The 22,228-nt window shown below is 39.8% G+C and overlaps 1 protein-coding gene across 1 annotated transcript in view; it reads left to right on the forward strand.

Annotated features, from left to right (window-relative positions):
- Positions 1 to 22,228, forward strand: part of prkci (protein kinase C, iota) — a 42,414-nt gene that overhangs the window by 6,541 nt on the left and 13,645 nt on the right. The window contains exons 2-10 of the mRNA XM_042226588.1: positions 6,478 to 6,599; positions 9,276 to 9,365; positions 11,586 to 11,636; positions 12,577 to 12,662; positions 13,199 to 13,336; positions 13,426 to 13,480; positions 15,469 to 15,524; positions 16,493 to 16,669; positions 18,396 to 18,493. Coding sequence (XP_042082522.1) covers positions 6,478 to 6,599; positions 9,276 to 9,365; positions 11,586 to 11,636; positions 12,577 to 12,662; positions 13,199 to 13,336; positions 13,426 to 13,480; positions 15,469 to 15,524; positions 16,493 to 16,669; positions 18,396 to 18,493 — 873 coding nt within the window. The remainder of the gene's footprint in view (positions 1 to 6,477; positions 6,600 to 9,275; positions 9,366 to 11,585; positions 11,637 to 12,576; positions 12,663 to 13,198; positions 13,337 to 13,425; positions 13,481 to 15,468; positions 15,525 to 16,492; positions 16,670 to 18,395; positions 18,494 to 22,228) is intronic.

A 22,228-nucleotide genomic window follows, 5' to 3' on the forward strand; every position in this document is an offset into this window, starting at 1 on the left:
AAATGCCACCTGTATTACAATAATTAAACTAATAAAGACAAAACTGAGTATTTTAAATTGTGGAAACTAAACTGAAACCATCATAGGTTTCTTTATTTATGTTACACATAAAAAGTAATAATGTACCTAACTGACCAGTTTTAGCTTTTAGTCTTCTTGTAGTGCTTTGCTCTGACATCAGGACAGATGGGAAAATTACTAATGCAGTTAACTCCACAGCAAAGTTAAAACTTAAAACTGTTAGTTAACATGTGAAGGTTTCTGTTATGAATTTGCTGAATTACTTACAAGTGAAGAATCCTAATCAAAAGAAGCAGCACGTCAGTCATCAAACAGCTGCCTGCTTGGTGGCCTTGAAAAACAACCTCTTTCAATTAAGTTCAGCGCAGTCATTATTGGTTTGGAACAATCAATAGTTTTTCAATTAAAGTTAGACTTAATGAGGACAAAAAGGGAAAATGACCAAAAGTGTTTAATAGATTTTCAAAAAAAATGCTGTAAATTTTCTGTCGACCGTCTTGTGAATTGAGTGATTGTTAGTGTCATCTTGGCTCATTGTGTCAAGTGTGAAAACACATTACCTTTGTGCTTCCTTACTTTCAGTCCTGGTGAGATTAAAAAAGAGAAACCATTCAATAACAGTCATGTTCCTTATCCACAAGTCTTTTGGTTTTCTTTAGTTCATTATTTAACTGATATTTAACTGTTTATGTGAGAAATTATCTTAAATGTTGGAAATGTCTAAACTCTGAGAATCCAAGGTGAGGTCTTTTTAATTTGTTGCATCATATTTTTAAAACAAAGAATTCTGTAATGTGAGAAGTAACAGGGTTTTCCTGCATCTTTAAAATAAAAACTTTTGAAACGGAAAAAAAGTATTTCTAGCAGGACTTGTTTTTACATTAAAAACAAGTAACAGAAACATGATATATTGGTATTGGCATTTATAATGACTGAAAAATGATGGTTAATAAGAAAAGACAGGAGAAACATCCTTCAATCATGTTATGAGTGTTGATGTTGCATTGTCCACCAGAGGCCACTCTGCAACTTCACTCTTGGCAACACGTTTGGAACGCAACAAACACAACAACCAGCGGAGCAGAGTTGTGCTGATTGAAGTCAAGTAATCCAAGAGTTGCTGTGACTATGAAGCACGATTATTCTTAGGCTGTCATGTTATCTTGTTAGGGACTCATAAATAACTACACATAACACGTGCAAGGGAAATTTGTTTGTTTTGTGTATTGTGTCTGCGGAAGTGGCTTCAGAAGATGGGTACACTGGGGATGGACATGATCAGCAATAATACTCAGGTAGACTGTGGTGTCAAATAGTTTTTTCCCACTAGTACCTACTTGTCTCGACTCAATGCGGCTTCACTCAACTCTGTTTCGGTCATAGAACCTAATGTGTGTTGATTTGTTGTAGCACACGGCGGAAAGTCCTGTGATATCATTTGTATGCGGCATGAATGCCACAATAATGGAGGACATCAAGGTGATGGTATGCCTGGTGCCCGTTGAGTGGCGTTTTGTCAGACTTGGGGACTGCTGTGTGGGTTTTTTTTTTTTTTTTTTTTAATGTTTAAATTTTTTTTTTAGAAATGGCTACTCTAAATGGCTTTAGAGTAGCCATTTCTCTTAATGCCAGGTTTAAAACATGGTGGATTTGATTCTCATGACTCTGAGTTATGCCACTGACTAGCCAATTGGTGGCATGTACTCTCTTGAAATCACATTTTTGAATAGTCTCAGATCACTTGGAACCCTGGCCAGGTACTACCACATAATGGAAACCCCTAAAAACTGAGTCGAACTGTTCCGAGCTGATCCAACTAGGTACTAGTGGCAAAGGGCTATTAAGCAATGCCCAAAGTGTGCCAAAAAATATCCTCCACACCATTACACCACCATCTGAACCATTGATAAAAGGCAAGCTGGATCCCTGTTTTCATGTTGTTTTGAGAGTCACCAGACTCTGTTTTTCTGTTGTCAAATTTTGGTGATTCTTTGTGAATTTCATCCTCAGTTTCCTGTTTTTAGCTGATAGGAGTGGCACATGATGTGGTCTTCTGCTGCTAAAGCCGATCTTCTTTGAGATTTGACATGTTGTGCATTAAGAGATGCTCTTTTGCATACCTTCGTTGCAGAAGACATATCTGAATGTCAGTTACTTGAGTTGTTTCTGTTGCCTTTCTTATAGCCTATAAGCAGTGTGGTGATCCGCCTCTATCATCAACAATACATTTTCACCAAGACAACTGCTGCTCAATGGATAGTTTGTTTCTGAGATTATTCTTGACAAACCCTGGAGATGGTTGTTTGGGAATACCCCAGTAGATTTCAGTAGGTTTCTGAAAGACTTGAACTGAGCAACCATGCCACATTCAGCGTTGCTTAAACACCTTTCTTTCCCATTCTAATACTCAGTTTGAACTTCAGTGGCATGTCTAGATGCAGTCCATGTGACTGGCTGATTAGTTATTCACATTAACAATCATTGAAACAGGTGTACCTAATGAGGTGGCCAGTGAGTCTATTTTTGATCACTGTGTTCTACTTCTTTCCTGTATCAGCTGCAGTCTTTAGCTGAGCTCGTATCTGTGTTAATGAGGAAGTTGTTTGAAACACTGGAGATTTGGCTAAACTTTAACTACAGCATAGCCGCACAGTATTTAATGAACACCCTCAGCTCCGGTCCAGTCACACGTGACTCAGTTAGTCACTCGCTGGCATCAAAACGGCGCTTGGATCATGTACAGTCACGGTGTTGGAATTGTAGTGCGTGTGTGTGTTCATATACTCTTGAACCTTTGATGTTATCAGGGTTTTAGTAGGAAGTGGAGCTGCCATGCTGGCCCCGGAGGAGAGATCAGAGTTGAGGAGTGCTGTTTCCAGTCTTTTTCTCCTCCCCCTCCTCTCACTGGTAATGATTAACACCAGCAGGATGGAGGAAGAGGGTGAGAAAATAGAGAGCGGAAGGGAAGGAGAAGAAGGCATCAGACTGTCTCTTGACGTCAGCATATTATTGCTTTATTCATTCTTGATGTGTGGTTTCGCAGACAGTTTAATACCTGCTGTGCGGAAGCTGTGCGCTGACGAATCATTTCAGATCCTCCTGTTAATGTCTTTCACCAGCTTATTGGTATTAATTATGTTTGTTCCCTTTTGAGGACTGAACCTGCATTGACCCCACACACCTCAGTCTGTCCTTGAACTTGTGTAGTAGCTGCCTTTAAAAGACTGGGATTTTATAATTGTGATAAAAAGCTTTCAAGTTGATGAAAATCTGGAACCAGCTGGGATGAAGGCTGTAAAGGGAGTAAGAGGTCTTTGTCCCCGGCTGGAGGTGGGGAGTGCATTTACACATCACTACCTTTTTCCTTGTTTTTGCCCATTCCCTCTTCTCTCTTATTCCTGATCCTGCTCCAGTAGCCGCCTGAGATCAGATCTCTTGTCGCCTGCAGACCTGTAAAAGCTTGTGTTTTACATCTCTACCCCCATCTTATTGTGTAGTAAACACAGACAGCAGGTAACATCTATCCTGGCGCTAACATGAAATTATGAGTGGAGTGCTGACTGCTTCCATGGGGATAACTGCTCAGCAGTTCTTATGTTTGTTTGTTTTTAAATTTAACAGGTACAACACCATGCAGTGTTAAAGAGTAAAATCCTGCATTTTAGCCAAATTGTTCATTTAAGCAGGTAGAAAAATCTAAACAACCATCCAACACCTACATCCCTTTAATGACTAATTTTCCAAATGTGATGTGCCTGAATGGGACCACACAGTCCCCTCTAGTGGTGACACTTGTGCAAATAACGCGACAGTCTTTTGTCTAACAAATTCATTTAAAGGAAGTGGGAAAAGGCCGTCCTATACCATGTGTATAGTGCTTTGCCCCTGAGTCGTTTCCCCTCTCTCCTCTCTTACATTGTGACTAATCCTGTAAGGACATTTTCCAGTTTACTTTTTTGTGCTAATTGGTTTGTTTTTAATTTGTCACCCATTAAAAAAAATCTTATCTTTGCATCTATCTGTTTCTGCCTACTTTTTAGGGTAACTCCCCCTTTACCCCTAAATAGATGGGGCTCATAAAATTACAAAAAAACAAAAACAAAGCTGGTGTTCAGCAATGGCAAAATATTTTTGCTTTTCAGGGATTTTCAGTGTTGCAATGATGAACAACAGATGATGAACCTGTGTGCCGGGGCAGCTATGGGGTGGCAGTCATACCGAGTGATCTAGATGGATGTTTTAAGCCTCCTTGAGATGTCTGGAGATGTTTGAGCTTTAAGAGAGGCGTGGAAACTCATCTATGTATATGAAAGAGGGTGCAAAAAAAACCAAGAGCTTTGTAGCCAAAAATGCAAAAGAATAATTGTTTTATGCTATTTATATTGTTTTCATAATCATTAGAAGCCCAAATCGTCTGTCCATCCTTCCAGGGTTACAGGAGAGCTGGAAGCAAGAAGCAGAGTTACTCTCTGGACAGGTTCCCAGTACATTAAAGGCCAAATTAGCATCATACATGAGATGAAGGTTTGATCAGTGAGGTCTAGCATTGTCAGAAGTTATATTTGTTCTTGACTGAGCTTCCCTGCTTTTCCATAAAGGGACTGCAATGGTGGACAGTGAGCCCTAAACCACAGCGGTCACGGTCCAAGAACAGCCACTATCAGCTGTGCCATTTTGTTTGAGTGTGCAGCTGTCTCGCTCAGTCCATGGCAGGCTTTCTCGCTCTTGTTTTTGCTCTTTCTCACACCCACAGTCATGCTGTACAGATGAATGCACACACAAATGTGACAGACTGTGACTCACAGTGTTTAAAAAAAAAAGAAAAAAAAAGTGCTCTCTCACCTCTTTTCTCCCCATCATAAGTCTGACATTCTCCAGAGTTTTTGTTTGACGACATAAGCGAGAGCGGGGGACAGATTGGAGGAGTAGAGTGTTTAACAAATCTTTATGAGTAATGACTAGTGCTGATACAATCACTTATCATTTGATTAGCCAGTTATTAAATAAAAATGTCAAACTTTTTTCCTTTCACACTCTCAAATCTTTCAGGGTTTCTTACATTTCAATTGAGTATTACTGTATTTTAGATTACTGGCCAGACAAAACGTCATCTTGAACCTTGGGGAGTTTATGATAGACATTTTTTGTTCTGCATTGTGATATTTAAAGGACTGAAAAGTTTGTACAAACAGTAATCAGCAGATTATGTAATAATAACAATACATTTTCTTCAGCAGCCTTAGTAACAATATTTGATGTCTGTGAAGTGGATCATAATATTGTATCCATGTTGCAGAGAATGGATCTATGCATGTACTGATATTCAGATTTGAAACGCTAGTCATTCAGATTTGTTGACTAAGGAGGCCATTTGTATGTTTGTGGAAATTAACAAGAGGTATATAATGACATATAATAAGCAATAAATAGTGTCTGCACTCGGTTTGCACCCACAACTTTTTTTCCTCTCTGCTTATGAAACTTGTTTCTTAAACAATACAGAACAGTGCAGAACAGTGTACTGTGCTGCTTATGGATGGATATAGATAAGATTACATTGCATGTTTTCAGCATCACTGTCTGTACAAAGTAGCAACGTAATGATTCTCTACATCAAATCATACATTGTTTTCCAGATATATTTAGTATCCAGATGGATGAGTTATAGTTTTATGAAGGGGGGCAGATGTCGTGTAGGCTGTAGACATGCTTTCTAATACTGTAAGTTTAGGCATTTTAACATGTGAGTCTATGGTGATTGGCTCACTTTTGGAATCACCCTCATATGGCCTTTAGAAGTACTACAGCTTTTGGCTTATCATTTTCTTTATTCGCTTTTAACTCCAGAGGTTCTCAGCTGTATAAAATATGGGCCCAACTTCTGGGTCTGAAATTTGAAGGCGTCTGAGAAGTACCTTAGACCTGCATTCTTTTTGATGACCACCAGGGGGCGATAGCTATAATTGCAAAAAGAACTTGAAAGCTTCACTTCTCTAAATATGTTCCTGATATTTTATGGTGTAAATTTTTATTCTAAGCATCAGAGATGATTATCCAGGACATACTCATTGGCTATCAAAGACATTAACCACTGAGAGTGCAGTACAGTCAGCTCTGCCCTTTGTTGGTCGCGGCCACTTTCAAAAGATGTGGATAGTAGATATGGAGATGCCAGTCTTGGGGTTTCAGTGTAGGACTTCAGAAACCAATGTATGATGGTCACATCACACCCCTAAAAGTGATATGTTGTAGCTGTATTTGTTTTTATTTATTTGGCCTTGGTCTAAATAGTTAATACTGAAATTAATCTAGTGGAATGACTTTTATTGGCTGTGAATGAGTCTAATAGAAAATGTTAGAGTGGCAGGAAAGTCAAATATTGACTCTGTGTTGGTATTGATCCAGTATGTCTGATTGTTTCAAGTTAAATAATATACTTGTTTTTCTTTCCTGCAGGGACATCATGATCACACATTTTGAACCGTCCATCTCGTACGAAGGCTTGTATGGGGAGGTGAAGGACATGTGCTCCATGGACAATGACCAGCTCTTCACCATGAAGTGGATTGATGAGGAAGGTACGTTTCTAATCAGACTGCTGCCTCCACCTTAAGGTGAACAGCCATCAAAGCTGGGGCTTTTTCACAAATTAACTTATGGAAAAACAACCATTATAGAAATATGATTTAGGAGCCACGGGTTGAATTTGGCAGCATATGATGAGCGCAGGCTCACATCAGCACATATGTCATTACCACTGCATTCCATTACCATTGCATACGTCTTGTCAGTCCAGATGTATGCAGGCTGATTCAGTCCTTTGTCAGCGGGTTATTTGGCAGAAGTCATTGTGTCATAGGAAAGATGGAGATGGAACCATCAGATCATTCCACTCAGGAGAAGGTCGGCCTGCTCAAACTCATCAGACTCAGATCAGCTCCCACTGATAGCCACCCACGTAAAGTCGCTGGAGTCATTAGTCTGTGTGAGGCAGAAAAGCTGCTTGATGTTGTTACTACGTACTCTGTGCTTGCTGTCTCTCCTCCTGCCCCCAAAGTGCACACCATGAACTCAGGTCATCGTCGCTATAATTACAGAATAGACCTGGAGTTTGTCTGTATGTCTGCCTGCTGCTGATGTGTGTTTTTAAAAATACTCCACTTCGAACACTGAGTTTTCCTATAAACAAAATATAGTACTGAGTTAGTTTAAGTCTTTAATCCATAAAAACGACATCTAACAACCTCCCCTTGTACCCTTAATTTCAAAACTCAGTGAATTACTTTCAGAAAGTTTAATATGGCCATGGCACTTTATACTCAATGGTTACGATAGTCTTTTTCACCATTGTACGTGAAAAACTTGCGATACATCGTGTATATTGGATATATCACCCAGACCTACCTGAAATATGATAAAAACTGCTCAGTTCATAAAAGAACGCCAAGGGTTGCTCCTAGTGGGCTTCAGAAGTTAAGGTGACTCCTGTATGTAGGTGGCTTTTCTTGTAAACACAAAAATGGCTTCTTAACAATTACACTTAAACCAGTAGGCTGATCTTGAGATAAAGAGTTGAGAGCCAGCAACCTGAATAAATCATTTTGGGCTTTGGGAAATTGTGTTTATAACAAATGACTCATTTGTCAATCCAGTGAAGCAGTAATGAAAATATTTTAATTGCAGCCATAAATATCAAGGGCGCTCCTTACATACACTGTACAAGACATGCTTGAATAAACTTAAACAATTAAATCTTTCAATATCACAAAGCATTTTAATACGTCACCTTTTTGTCCATGAACTTGAAAAGCAGAAAATTCTTCACTGTTTTAAAGCCCAGATTAGTTGAAATTTTCAGGAAACATGATAAACCTGATGAACCCATTTAAAAAAAACAACAACAACCCCATAATAAACCTGATAAACAAAGCGTCACTTCTGTCCTCTTCCTGAAACCAAAACTTTGTCTGTACTGATTAAACCAGACTGTTACGTTTACCTTTGACACAATAGTTGCTGCAGTCCACCCACTAATTCAACATCCACCTCCAGCAGTTTGTATCATTTTAAATTTGCACAATGTGTCATAGTTTCCATTCCTGTGCTATTTATACCATCAGCACTTTTAAAAAAAAATTTTTTTTATGGTGATCGGTCGGGTCGAGCGGTAAGAGCAGAATTGAGCATCGCCTTGCCCAGCCTCCTCACGAGTGACCCTGGACTTTTCCTGTAAATGATGAGGAAGTAATTAGATCTGTGTTTGAGTGGCATTTTAATTATTGATCACTGCACAAATAGGCATGTACAATTTAAAGATAAAAATGTTCGAAATGGCATCATCGACGTCTGCTCACACCCACACACTTTCAGTGTTTACTTAAAAGTTCATGTGTTGCGTTTTGTATCACACCTACGATTAGAGTGAATTTTTTTGTATTTTAAATGTCAAACTGCCCCGCTGTTTCGTTCACCTTTAACTCTTACAGCCTTTTGCACCGTTTACTGGAAATACAGTTTACCTACCTCTTAATTGTCCTTTGCAGCTGCTTCCCTTGTTGTTCTATGTAAAAAATTAGCATCCACTTTGTGGATTTTCCTACGGCCACATCTTAAATGCCGTGGTTTCCTTTTTATATTTCTAAGCAGGCTTTAATATTTGCATCTGGAAAATGAAATGCTGATATTTTTGAAAGAACAAAGGAGAGGGGGCGTTCAGACACACCTATTAACTAATTAAATTCCAGTAACAATTTTGGCTTCCACTAATTATTAAAACAAGATCATTGTGATGAGACAAATGTGCTAATTTTTGCCCCTTCATAAACATTTTTGTCTCTTAATAAAACACCAGATTTACTCCCTGCCAGACTATAGCAGGGTTATTTTGTAAAATTAGAAAAAGAAATCCACTTAAATGTGCAAAATCTAGAAAAACCTTTTTGATGGCTCGGGAGATTGAGATTGGCTTTACGTGTCTCTGTGTTTCTAATCTCTATTGCTAGTATCTATTCTAGAAACATAGGAAAAAAAGTGTACATTATGTACTCTACACCATAATTTTTATTTTTCCTTCTTTCTAAAGAGGAAGCTCATTGAAACTTAATAATTGTTGTTTTTCTTTCTGCAAGTAGTTTTACTGCAAAGGAAGTAAAAATATTCTCTTGTCCTCCCACGTGTGATTACTCCCAGTAACTTTGGTTTCTTGTGTTCATGTAAATGTGGTGAATGACATCTGGTCTCTCCTCCGCTGCTAGGTGACCCCTGCACTGTATCGTCGCAACTGGAACTGGAGGAAGCTCTGCGTCTCTATGAGCTCAACAAAGACTCGGAGCTCATTATCCATGGTGAGCCTTTCTGCTTTTCACACAAGTCCTTTTTTTCTCTTTTTTTCGGCTACATCTACACTTTCAGCGTGTGTTCCTGTATGCTGCTGTTAGAAATATGTTAATTCAGACCAGTTCTGTAATAACTCTAAGAAAAGCCTGTTATTGTTGACTCTTTGCTTTCCCAGTGGTCTACTCACCTCCCTGTTGGGCTTTTTTATAACAAGCCAAACTGGCAGCATTACTGTTTGTTCCATTTCTGGTCATTAAGCTACAGTAGAACAGCCCTCAGGCCTGGATCGTGGCTGACAGCCAGTACCAACACAGACTGCCACAGTTTGACTTATTAGTAGTTAATGTCCTCCTTCATAATCAGGCTCTCCTGCTTTTACAGAGTGAAAAGCGTCAGTCCTTAATGTTGTTTTTAGTTTATAATTACAAGCACTTTAGGCACAAGACAACAGAATTACCTTTTTTTATTGTGAGCCTGTGTTCACTGCAATAATAGATCCTAATATATTTAGATTTTTTTCTTGTCAGAATGAAAAACATTTCCTTGCTTTACTCACTTATCTGCAAGCAATATCATTTTTTTTTCTTTTTAGCATTTCAGAGTTTTTAACGATTTAGATATAAAAACATCAAAATAGACCATGGGACGTGAAAGACACTGACAAAGTGATTTTGCACAATAAGTTACTGTGTAATATTCGTTTGCCAAAGATCTAGTACACACTATCCGGTCCATATCAAGTTATGTTGTCTTTGGATATGAATTCACAGAAACCTCCCACGTTTTTACAAAAAAGCCTTGCAAACATCTTCTGACAAGCAGCAGTGTTCATTATTTGTTAATTTTCAGTGTTGGAGTTTGAGATTCTTTCCTATTTTCGAGCTGGGTGGGGTGATCTTCGAAGAGCCAGCCACCCACCACATCGGCCGATGTGATCTATTTGCTGATAGATTGGCATTTGTAACAACCAGTAAAAGGAAAATTAAAGTAAAAGGTAAAAATGAGACAGAAGAAACGGCCGTCAACCATGTTATGAGTATTGATGTTGTGTAGTTTGCGATCTCCACCTTCCCTGTTGGAAACAACCAGCATGCAAGCAGAGTCGGGTGGAGCGTAAATGAGTAATCGATGACTTGTTGTGATAATAAAATAACATTAATTTTAAAGTGTATGATCCTATTTTCTATTTTAAGGACTTTTAAATAACAACACGTAACAAATGTTAGAAAAATCTGTTTAGTGCATCTCTGAGGAAAAAATCTATGTGTCTGCAATAAAAATCCCATATCAAACAGGCTGTAGTCATGGCTACAACACATTTCTATGAGAACTATTATTTTTTGCAGCACATAATAAAGAAAAAAAAAATCATATAGTTTGTCCAGCAGAGCATGCCTGACTGCAGACAGTGTTTGACAGTAAAGTGATAATGTTAATTAAATTTACTAGTGCAACTGCAATGCTTAAAACCGACATAACAAAAAGTCAACCTAAACATCTGTCCGGTGGCTTGTAGTTTTCTTTCTTTCTTTTCTTTTTGCTTTTTATGCATCAGTAATCATGTACATTTCTGCTTATGTCTGATCACAGATGGCTAAATAATGCATACAACAAAAAGGCATCCAAACATATGTTTAATGTGCCGCTGAACTGAACAGCATTACTTCTGCTGCTGACGACTGTTTATGGGCCCCGCAGCTAGTTTACCATCTAAGCTTAATCTGTTTGACGTAGACACAACCTCATGAGTCCAGGCTGAGGGGCGATGGTTGTATATGTGGGTAGATTTGATTGGCAGGCTGTGTGTGTTTCAGTATAAAACCTGGGGCTGTGGATAATGTAAAGATTTAATATAATCAGAGGTGGCGGGTCAAGAGTGCAGCAGATTCAAGTGTGATGACTGAAAGAGGATGAGTGAGACATGAAGGGGGATGTTTAGGAGAGGAACTGAGGGCTTCGTGAGGGGCCACCAGGTCTGCTTGTTAACGAGCTCTTTGGCTGTAGCCCACGCCTCGTCTCTGACTCACGCTGCCCCCAGTCTAACTCGAGCGGTCTCTGCTGTCGACTTTGATAAAAATTGTCTTTTCCCAGTTTGTGTAGTATCATACACAAATACACATCATACACACCTGAAAAGAAGTTTTCCTTTTGCTACAGGTTCACCGTGACGATGATAGAAATGTCTGACTTTAAGACTGTCTAAAGTTAGTCATCCTTTTTCTTTCCAGTGTTCCCCTGTGTACCAGAGAAACCTGGCATGCCTTGTCCGGGAGAAGACAGTGAGTTGAACCTTTTCTTTCTTTATTTTTACCTAATTTTTAGCAGCTGAACAATCCTGCATTTAACTTGTATTTCAAATCTATCACACACCAAGGAAACCTTAAAACGGCACAGTGGTGTAATGGAGACTGTTCAATGTCTGGGTCCAAGTAAGGACGCTTAACGAGTCTGTGCAGAGAAACAGAAGTCTGTAAAAGCATAGAAACGAAGTACTGTCGCAGAAAATAAATTATCATTTGAATATGATGTGTGCACAAATTATGGGTTAACTGCTACACCACAGAGCCACTCTGTTTTTCTTTAATTTAGAAAAACATCCACCTCCATTACAAACAATGTGATTCAATGGCTGCCTATGAAGCTGTGAGACAGTGTCAGGCTCACACTACATGATATTTTTGTCTGTTACCATGGTCACTGTGTGAGATTAGGTGATTATACACTCATAAAATCCTGCCTTTTCATCACCAAGAGACATGACAGACTACACGTTCCTCTCATAGGTGTAGTCCTACCGCAGAACGTGCCATAATGAGGCTCTGCCACTTTTTTCCAGAGTGAAGAAGTGGAATAATCACACTGAATAATGTGGTTCAAATTCACTGAAGTGTATTTCATGCAGGAGAGCCAGTAAAGACACATTGAAAAGTCATAAGAGATGCCGACTGATTCACAGCTTTGACTCAACATGCAAGAAATGAATTCAATGTTTTTACCTGTCTAAAAATAAAAGAGAGAGTATCGAACCACATTTATAAACTTTAACTCAAACAGTTTTAGCACTTTTCAAACAACAAGATTACACAGAAAATCCACAAAACGATCAGAAAGTGTTGTGATGGTGGTGTTTCAAATATGGTTGTGAATTTAGAAAGTTTACATTTTTGTCCGATCACACGTGTGAAGCTGGATGCTTTTTTTTCTCCCCTCCGTCCACAGAGTCGATATATCGCCGTGGAGCTCGACGCTGGAGAAAGCTTTACTATGCCAGCGGTCACGCCTTTCAGGCCAAACGCTTCAACAGGGTGAGACGTAATGAATTGTGTAGTTCTCTGCACTGCTATGCCTATTTTTAAGTGTTTTTTTGTTTTCGATCATCTAACGTGCTTTAATTCAACAGCAGTTCACCAGTAACAATCGAAATACATACTGTTTAGAGGAGCTTTGTGAGTTTCACGTGGTTGCTGGTAGGTAGCATAACAACAGCAGTGACTCCAGACATGCTTGCAAACGTATGGGACGGGTTGGACTATCATATGGACGTATGCCGAGTGTCCAGAGGGGGGCACATTGAGCACAACCATGTATTTTAAAATTACTGCAATCTTCCATGTAATTGTGTCCTTTATTTCCCTTCTGTTTTGTACATTAGTGTCTAAATATTGCAATGGCTTAATGGAAGTTTTAAACCTCAGTGATTTGAAAGTAGTAAGGGGGTTGATTCTAGACGAGCAGACTCGTTCATGTTTCAGAAGTCATTGTTGTCTCTGTGCCACTCTTTGGATTATTCTGTGTACTTGATTATGATAATGATTTTTGCTCCTCTCGCCCACCCGAGCAGCGAGCCCACTGCGCCATCTGTACAGACCGAATCTGGGGTCTGGGAAGACAAGGCTACAAATGCATCAACTGCAAGCTGCTGGTTCACAAGAAGTGCCATAAACTGGCGACAGTAGAGTGCGGCAGACCGATGATCCATGTGAGATCTGTTACCATCAATTCATCAAATACACACTGAACGTTTGTCTCTGTGCTGATTGTACTTTAATGATGGATGTTATTCTGTAGGATCCAATGATGCCCAGCACACAGCCGAGTCAGCTAGACCCACATGAACAGCCAGGTAACACACACATTTAAATCATTTCAAGTTTTAAAGCACAGTTTTCTCTGTTAATTTACATAATATAGTCTGTGAAATTAGCCTCAGAGGCTCAGTTATGTAAGACGGCTCCACAGTGCGTTCGTGCGTTATCACCGATGACTGACGCCATCACCGCTGGGCATTGGGCAGGTTAAGTTGGGTTATGTTAGGTTGCGCCTGTTAGAGTAGCACTATCCACCCAACTCGGTTATGAGTGGAGATGCAATATGAAACTATAAATGTTATAATGTGATCATGTTAATTTAATGCATCAATGGTAGGGCTCTGCAATTAACCGAAATTTAATTTCGGCTCCAGCTGCGACTCGCAGTAATTTTGAAAATAAGACTGCTGAGATAAAACAATTTTTCTTTAGATTTTTTTTTTTTTTTATTTATTTATTTTTAAAGCAGTACCACCCCCAACCACCCGAACACACACATGCACGAACATGCACCCACGCACAGGCTGTATTAGCTCAGGTAGAGACTAGGTTTGAAGCACACTACCAAACAGTAAATCCCTGTTGTTTCAGAATTTGAGGTATGTGATAAATAATCTTAACACTCACTAGATTTAAAGTAATTATTATTTTTACCACAGTTCAGTGGTCCCGTAAGAGCACCCTGTATTCCAGTGGGTGCAGCAACACACCCTAAGACAGCACTTGTACTCCACCAGAAGCACTGCAGGGCATTTCAGAAGCATCCCAAAAATGTCTTTCCGCTCTGCGTCATGAAAGATGTACACAGAGTCAGTTTTTGATTAAGCCTGTGTGCAAATTAGCACGAGGGGAAGTCAGTTTGGTTTTGTTTTTAAAATAAAAGACCTCATGCAGACTAAGACCTGATTTAGAGTTCTGTGTAGTCTTTGTTGAGCCTACGATGTAGCCTTAGTAAGTGACCGGTGTCGTCGGCATTTACACAGACTGGTGTATTACATGTTATTTATCGTGTGGGTGTGTCCCCAGTGTTTTATATGTGATGCTAGCCAAATAAAATACTAGGGCTTTCCCTGGATCCCCACTCTTTGTGGTAGTCAGGTTTTTCCGGGGGCAAATGCATTCATTTAATTCTTTGTACATTCTCTTACATCAATCCTGATAGTTTCAGCAGTCTTCCTCTAGGAATTTGCTGAGTTTTGTGAGTCTTTATATTGATGCCATGGTTATTCTTTATACTATGGTGTGGATTTTTGTTTTCCTTTCATTGATAAATTTAAAAACTGCGGTGAAATGAACAGGAGAAATCAACAATGCTGAGCAGGTCAGTCACAATAGTTGCGGGCTAAGTTGACCCAACATTACAGAAGGTCAATTTTAATCTTAATTTCCCACTGAAGCATAAATCAAACACGCCACAGACTCGCACCATGTGTAATCCCGGGGATTAGGAACAAAATGTGGAACTGATTTTGAGTGCCCATTATTTTATTGCCAGTGTTTAGATAACACCGAACTCAGCAAGGAGCTTGAAAACCTGGACTACACGTTGATCAGCTGATTTTGGGAGCTTACCAGCAGCTCCAGATTTAGGTGCAGTCGAGTGGTTGAGAACTTTGAAAGAGGTTAGGATCATTGTTTGCTGTTAGAGGGGCACCTAAAGCTCAGTTTGCCATTATTGAAGTGCAGATGTCCTTGCTTTACTGATATTGTGGCTTGATTAACATTAAAATAATTTATAAGGTGTAAAGGCATACTTTCCTACTTATGTATTCACAAAATGGTCTGGTTTTGTTGTATTGCTAAACAAGGGTCAATACAAACTGGCTGTTTTCTTTTCGAACCAAGGAGAGAGAAATTACTCTGGTGCTGCAGAGCTGTGAACAAAGCGTGTGACTGTCTCTCACCTATTTTCTCTCATCTCTCCCATTTTCCTTTTTCCTCTCCTGCCTCCCCCTCGCCTTCTGTCTGTCTGTCACTCTGTCTGTCACTTCTCTCTCCCCCCCCCCCCCCCTCTCTTTTGCAGGCCCTCAGAATAAAGACTCCAGAGAAAGCTTGACTTACGATGGAGAAGAAAAAGAGGTGAGAGAGAAATCTTTTCAAACGCTCTTGATACGTGACTCATAATCTGTCAAACCTGTCACGCTGACTAGATGGATATATGTATATTTAGAAATTGGTGCTGTTTGGGTGAGAGAGAGAAAGATCATCTGTAATTGGAAGCAGGTTTTCATCTGTGAGGATTTGGGTGATCCTTCTTTCACCTGCTGTGCATGCTGGATGCAGAGAGCGTGGAGACGTAGGCACCCGTGTAGTGGTGTTGGTATTGATTTCCTTTGGTAGAGCTAATAAAGTAACCTTTTATCACAGCTCTTAACACCAGAGGCTGATTAATGGCCAGGGATGCAGTTTGGAGGTTGGTGGGGAGGATTGTTGGATGAGGCAGGAGAGCTGGAAATGGATAAAGACTGAATTGAGTTGGACGCCGATAGACTGAGATAAAAGAGGGCAGGCCGAATGATGTTATCTTCAGCTCCATGTGTGACTCTGGGGATGGGGTTGTCACGTGAAGGGATGTTAGATAGATAGGTAGTCGAAACGGTTCACTACAGGATAGATTACAAGAGAGCAGAGAAGGCGGGCGAGGAAACGGTGAAGGTGGGCGAGGAAACGGTGAAGGTGGGAGTCATGTTTACAGAGAAGGAGGACTATAATACAGCCAGGGTCTGATCTAATGGTAGCAGCATGATGGTATTAAATCGAGACAAGAAAGTCATTACTAAGATTTATTGCCTAAAAGTGGTGCTGGGAGCTTTTTTAATATCATTTACAAAATCACCCAAAGGAAATCACACTCGTGCTCAAACCAACTCATCAGCTCTGTCAATAGTTCAGTGGAAAAAAATTATCTTGAGAAAGTCAGAGCCAAAACGATGCGTGATTAATCGACTCAGAGTTGAATTCATTATGTTTTTGTTACGATAGTATTTTGTGCTTGGCCCCATCACTGGGGTTCCTTACCTTTTTATTTTTTATATTGCACCTCGTAGGCACGGAGTAGCAGAGACACAGGGAAATCGACTTCCAGTCTGGGCCTGGCCGACTTTGACCTGCTGCGGGTGATCGGCAGAGGTAGCTACGCCAAGGTGCTGCTGGTACAGCTGAAAAAGACGGAGCGCATCTATGCCATGAAGGTCGTCAAGAAGGAGCTGGTCAACGATGACGAGGTAAATCAGAAGAGGTGTAAAGACTGCTGATGCCTGACATGCTTACCAGACATATAAAATCACCTTTAATAAAGGCAAAGAAAGAAAAGAAATCTGGATGAAATCTGATGAAATTTTTGTACTTGTATATCAAGGGCGATCTATTATATTCTTTTTAAGATCCATATTTTTATTCTTTGGAGTCGCTAGAATAGCTTTGTATGATTCAGTACAAAATATTTGGTTTATGCTATACGAGACTCCCTCAGATCATCCTTTGTCTCAAATTAACAGAACTGTACCGTAAATATGAGAAAAGGTGGGCAGAGTAAAATGGAGATGGCCCGTCAGAATCTAGTAATAGATCCATGTCCTGATCTAGACCGCAATCCACCTGTTGGTGAACTAGGATTTAGAGCATCTGAAGCCTGAGCTTTTGGCTCACACGATCTACTTACACATATGGTGAGCATGAGTTCATAATAAAGGCTTCTTAAAGTGTGTAGTTTCCACCAAAATGGGTGATTTTTGTTGTCCTACGCAGTGGTTTGAAACACATTTTTACACAACATCATGGAAAATGATTATTTGAACCAGTGTTTTTGCTCCTTTCTGTGTAGGCGTATGTAAAGAGGACGCAGTAAGGCCGTTTTAACAGCTGCCGCTAATGATCTTTTGTTTTAGTTGCTCATTATTTTTTGTCTTTGATTAACTGTTTACACAGTAAAATGTTTGAAAAACAAGAAATTGACAGCAAAGTTTCTTAATTTACTGAAGTGGGACCTTCAGTTTGTTTGTTTTGACTGTTCAGAAGTCCAAGATCCAGAGTGTTTCAGTTTTTAATGCTCACATGGAAGGATTTTCAAGCACAAAGTGGCTTTTTGTTCTTAATAGCCTTGAATGCCAGTAATTATCGAAATAGGTGCAATTATTTTCAGTCAAAACATCATTAATAGTTGACTAATCACTTGAGATTTTAATGTTCTCTTACTGACTCTTTAATAGATAATCAACTGACTCGATATTTTACTGTTTTTGATTTATTCAGACCAGCAAACTCCAGAGGTCTAAAGCTGTATATCTGCGAGGATGGTGCCACTGTCACTAAAGTCCATACAGTGTGACAAAACGCCAGGACTCGCTCTGTGAGGTTAATTAATAATTAAGCAATCAGTCTCCTGTCAGTCTAATTAATATGACTAGAACAATCAATGGGAGCTGTTATTGCTAACACGCTGATTGGTGTCATGTGATCCAGCATCGCTCTTATGTATCCCTTAATACTCAGAGTTAGAAAGACTGGCGGCTTTGAAGAGATCTGTCAGCCTAAGAACGTGCAGATAAACCATCACGTCATGGAAAATTGATCTCCATGAACACATGTAGCAGCACAGCCGGTGGCAGCGGGAGTAGTTAGCCTTGATTAGGCGCACTTAGCGTGATTGACAGATTGACAAGTGCTTCTCGATCAATGGCAAAGTGTTTTGCCGTCCCTGCCCTGTCAGCGTGAGCAGCATCCGTGTCCAGACATATTATCATCCAGCTACCGATAGAGGCCAGCCCCCGCTTCTACTGGCTCAGCCGTTTTCCCCCACCGCTGTCCACCTTACACACAAGTAACTCTCAGGCTTTGTAGGATGGTCGATGGAGCCCTGTGCTTATTCAGCTTTTAGTTAGCTCAAGGGCACTATATCACAAACATCCCTTGATTGACATTTGGGTGTTTCTTTGTGTGTTTTTGTTCCAGGACATCGACTGGGTTCAAACAGAAAAGCATGTCTTCGAGCAGGCCTCTAATCATCCCTTCCTGGTCGGCCTTCACTCCTGTTTCCAGACAGAAAGCAGGTGAGCTTTGCTATTGCACGAGTCGTGATTATTATTATTATTATTATTATTATTATTATTATTATTATTATTATTATTAATTTATTTATTTCGCTAGGCTTTGGAAAAATCCTCTGTATATAAGAGCTACACCAATTTACAGGTCTAAGGAGGGACTGCTGCCTGAATCAGGTTATTCTGGTCATTTATTCAGATTTTTAAGTTACAGTTTTTCTTTCTTCTGATTATCAAACAAAATGATTGAGAAAGCAGTCAGTGGGATATAAATCCAGAGCATACCATACCTTAAATTTTACCGTCCCAAATGAAATGAATCTAAAGACCCAGATTTCTTGCTACAGTTACATATTTCTAAATTTTCTAAATAAAGCTTCACAAATGCATCGCATGGCTTCTCGCAGAATTGCACTGTGCTTGTGGCAGTATTGGAGTCAGGGTGCAAAAAGAGGGACACCACACTTTCTTAAATACATTAATAAATATCATTAAATATCCCCATAAGAGTTGGACAATCAGCTGTCTTTCAACTGAGTTCCTCATCACCACGACAAACATGGTGAACCAGCCGTAATGGACGGCTGCAGGTTCTAGTTTTCTGCAGGACTTCTGTCACCAGCAGCATTACACCACGATGGCGTTAGAATTTCTGAAGATTAGGCTTTTTGGGGATTGGTATGAACATAACCTGATTAATTTAGGGATGCACAAGAGGGAAGGGCTGGGGCTACCTGGTTGGCTGAAGGGGATTGTTCACTAGTAAATAATTTGCACCCTTGTTAATACACCTGGACAACACCCACCCTAGAAAAGTAAAGTTACAGTCAGTGAGTAACTATGTTGGAGTAAATGGATAAATGCATCCCTGTGCCTGCATACGTTTCCTCCTGCAGCCCAAAGACAAGCATGTTTGGTGAACTGGTGATTCTACAGTGGCTGCAGGATGTGAGCTAGCTCAAAGTGCTGTGTGAATGAGTGATTGGTCCTGGGGTTCAAGACTTGGCTTGTCTTCTACAAGTATAAAGTTGGTGGTTCCTACTAGAGATGGCACGATACCACTTTTTTATGTCCGATACCGATACCATAAATTTGGATATCTGCCTATACCGATATGAATCCAATATAGTGTTTTGTTTTAATCAATAAAACTGTTTTTTTTAATATCTTGCTGCATTTTGTATAAGTTCATACTCAAGTTTTAAAAAAACAACAACACTAAAGCTATTCTGTTATACCTGTATGTAAAAAATACACTGCACCCAAAATGTTTCATAATTCAGCAATACTGATCAATCTAAAAAACTTAAACCTACTCCATCCTCCTTATTTTGGTATTTTAAAGAGTACTTAGCGTAAATATTAAGCAACCTAACTAATAGGGTTCCAACTCCCAGCAACAACAAAAAAAAAAGGAAACCACCCCTCACGCTCCACCTTATGATGCTTAATCGATGTAATCAACCTTAATTTGATGCAATGTGAAAAAAAATGCACAGAAATCCATTATTTTTCAAGAAATATTAAATGGATTCAACATCTTTCTTCAACAGAATTGCAGACTGCACAGATGGTGCCTTCCCAAAGGAAAAAGTAGTATAGCTTACTAGGGTATATTAGACTTAATAGTTACTATATACAGTAATGGACTTCTATTCATTTTACATCAAATTAAAACTTTGGGTGCAAGATTCAGATAATTATTTATTAAAAACTAGACATTTTAAATGAGAATAAGAAAGAAAAGTATTTCTTTGTGCCCCCCTTTTCCCTGTTAATGCCCTATCAGCCCCCCTGGCTAAACTTTGCTAGATCCGCCCCTGCACAGTTACGAGCCGTCAGCTACGTAGAAAAAGATTGTGGTGTAGAAAGTAATATTAAATAAATTCTAACAACAGCTTATCAAGCTTAAACGTGCTGCTGTTGTTTATCCGCTGGTTTCCTCTTTCTGGTGCAAAGTGGGCGATAAACAAACAAGAGACACGGACTCGCGACAGAAAAGCCGATCAGCTGATCATTAAGCAGTTTCATGATTGAAGTAGCAGCAGGGGAGAGAGAGAATAAGAGGCAGTCGCTCCATATATCGGTTGTTAAGCTTAATGCTGGAATGCTTTACAAACATTCAGAGATGAACTTACACACTTGCTTTACTTCTCTCTGGGATAACTTTGTCAGAGATGAAATGCCGGGTTGGTAGCGAGGCTACAAATGCTGAACCAGACCGCCGACAGGTCTCGCACGCCACAGCCGCTCTATCACGTGATGCATACTGCTCCGACTGCTAAGGTTATGAGCCGAGTTATGCCATGTGCTTTCGTGATATTTAATGGATCGGATTACATTTTTATTTCTCTCCGATATCCGATCCAGTAATTTAGGCCAGTATCGGACCGATACGATACGTAATATCGGATCGGTCCATCTCTAGTTCCTACCCACTCGAAAGCATCTTTAGGCAAGGTACCAAACCCCAGATGAGGTCATCAAAACACCATTGTACAACAACACAGTTAAATATGCCGCTCCTGTGGTTGAGGTATTATTACTTCTATGTAAACAAAACACTTGTTTTTAGGTCATTGAAGCGTGTTCATGGTTAAGGTTGTAGGAAAATCCCTGTCGCGGTGAAACATGTTTTGTGACAGGAAACGTAACTAAAATGACAAAGTTTGGTTTTAGAAGCTAACACATAAACAGTCCCTTGTGTTTCATTATACTTTAATCCCAAAGCAGCGAAGAGAGCACAAAGAACACAAGCAACACAAAATTATTAAGTGCATTTTTATTAGGTCATGTGTAAGGCCTGGGTTAGACTTCTGCAGGGAATCTATGTGGGACCTACAGTTTCGGCATGAGTGGCAAACGTCATTGCCGACATTTACGTTTGTGCTCCTCTGTTCTGTGTTAAATAGCTTGTGGTCGTGTCCTGGTGTTATATGTGCGGTTACACCCACGATGTAAACAAATAAAATGCTGGGACTTTTTCCCTTCTGGGTCGCCACTCTTTGTTGTGGACAGATTTTGTCACTCGAGTTTTTTTTCACTTCTTTGTAGATTCCCCTTTGATTCCCTTACATTCCAGTAGTTTCATCTGTCTCCCACCAGGAATTTGCTGACATTTGTGAGCCTTTATATCAATGCTATAATTATTACTCCTTATATTGAGGTGTCGATCAATATTCACTCACTGATAAATTAAAGAAACGGCTGCGAAAAAGGTATCGCGGGTCAGGTTACGGTGTAGTTATGAAATGTTGGTGGATGTATATGTTTGAAGTATAAATCAGTCAGGCTGCTAAGTTATAGTAAAATTAGTTAATTTTGGTCATTGTTGGAATCTCTTATTCACTAACTTCAAATTTAAATACAGGGTTATATGGTAGGGATTTTGGCCCTACCATATAACCCAACTGTCTGGTGGTGCAGGTAGGAGTTAAAAGAGCCTCAGGCAGCAGCAGACTCATGGGAGACTCGTGCAAACCTGCAGGTGGACTGTGAGGCCCTGAATTTTGACTGTCATCAATATTTCTCAAGTTCATCTGAGAGAGCGCCTTGAGGCAACTTTTGTTGTGATTTGGCGCTATATAAATAAAATTTAATTGAATTGAGAGGCAGATTTAATAGGTCTTAGTGATCGAAGGCTTGCTCTCCGTCATAACATTTTGAGCTGAACTGAAGAGCAAGTTTGAGATTTGAGTGAGGGGCAAAAGTACGCAGCTGTAAAGGAGAGATGTGTTCTTT

The sequence above is a fragment of the Haplochromis burtoni genome, unplaced genomic scaffold, assembly GCF_018398535.1.
Source record: "Haplochromis burtoni strain Fernald_Lab_line unplaced genomic scaffold, NCSU_Asbu1 Contig_219, whole genome shotgun sequence".
Taxonomy (NCBI): domain Eukaryota; kingdom Metazoa; phylum Chordata; class Actinopteri; order Cichliformes; family Cichlidae; genus Haplochromis; species Haplochromis burtoni.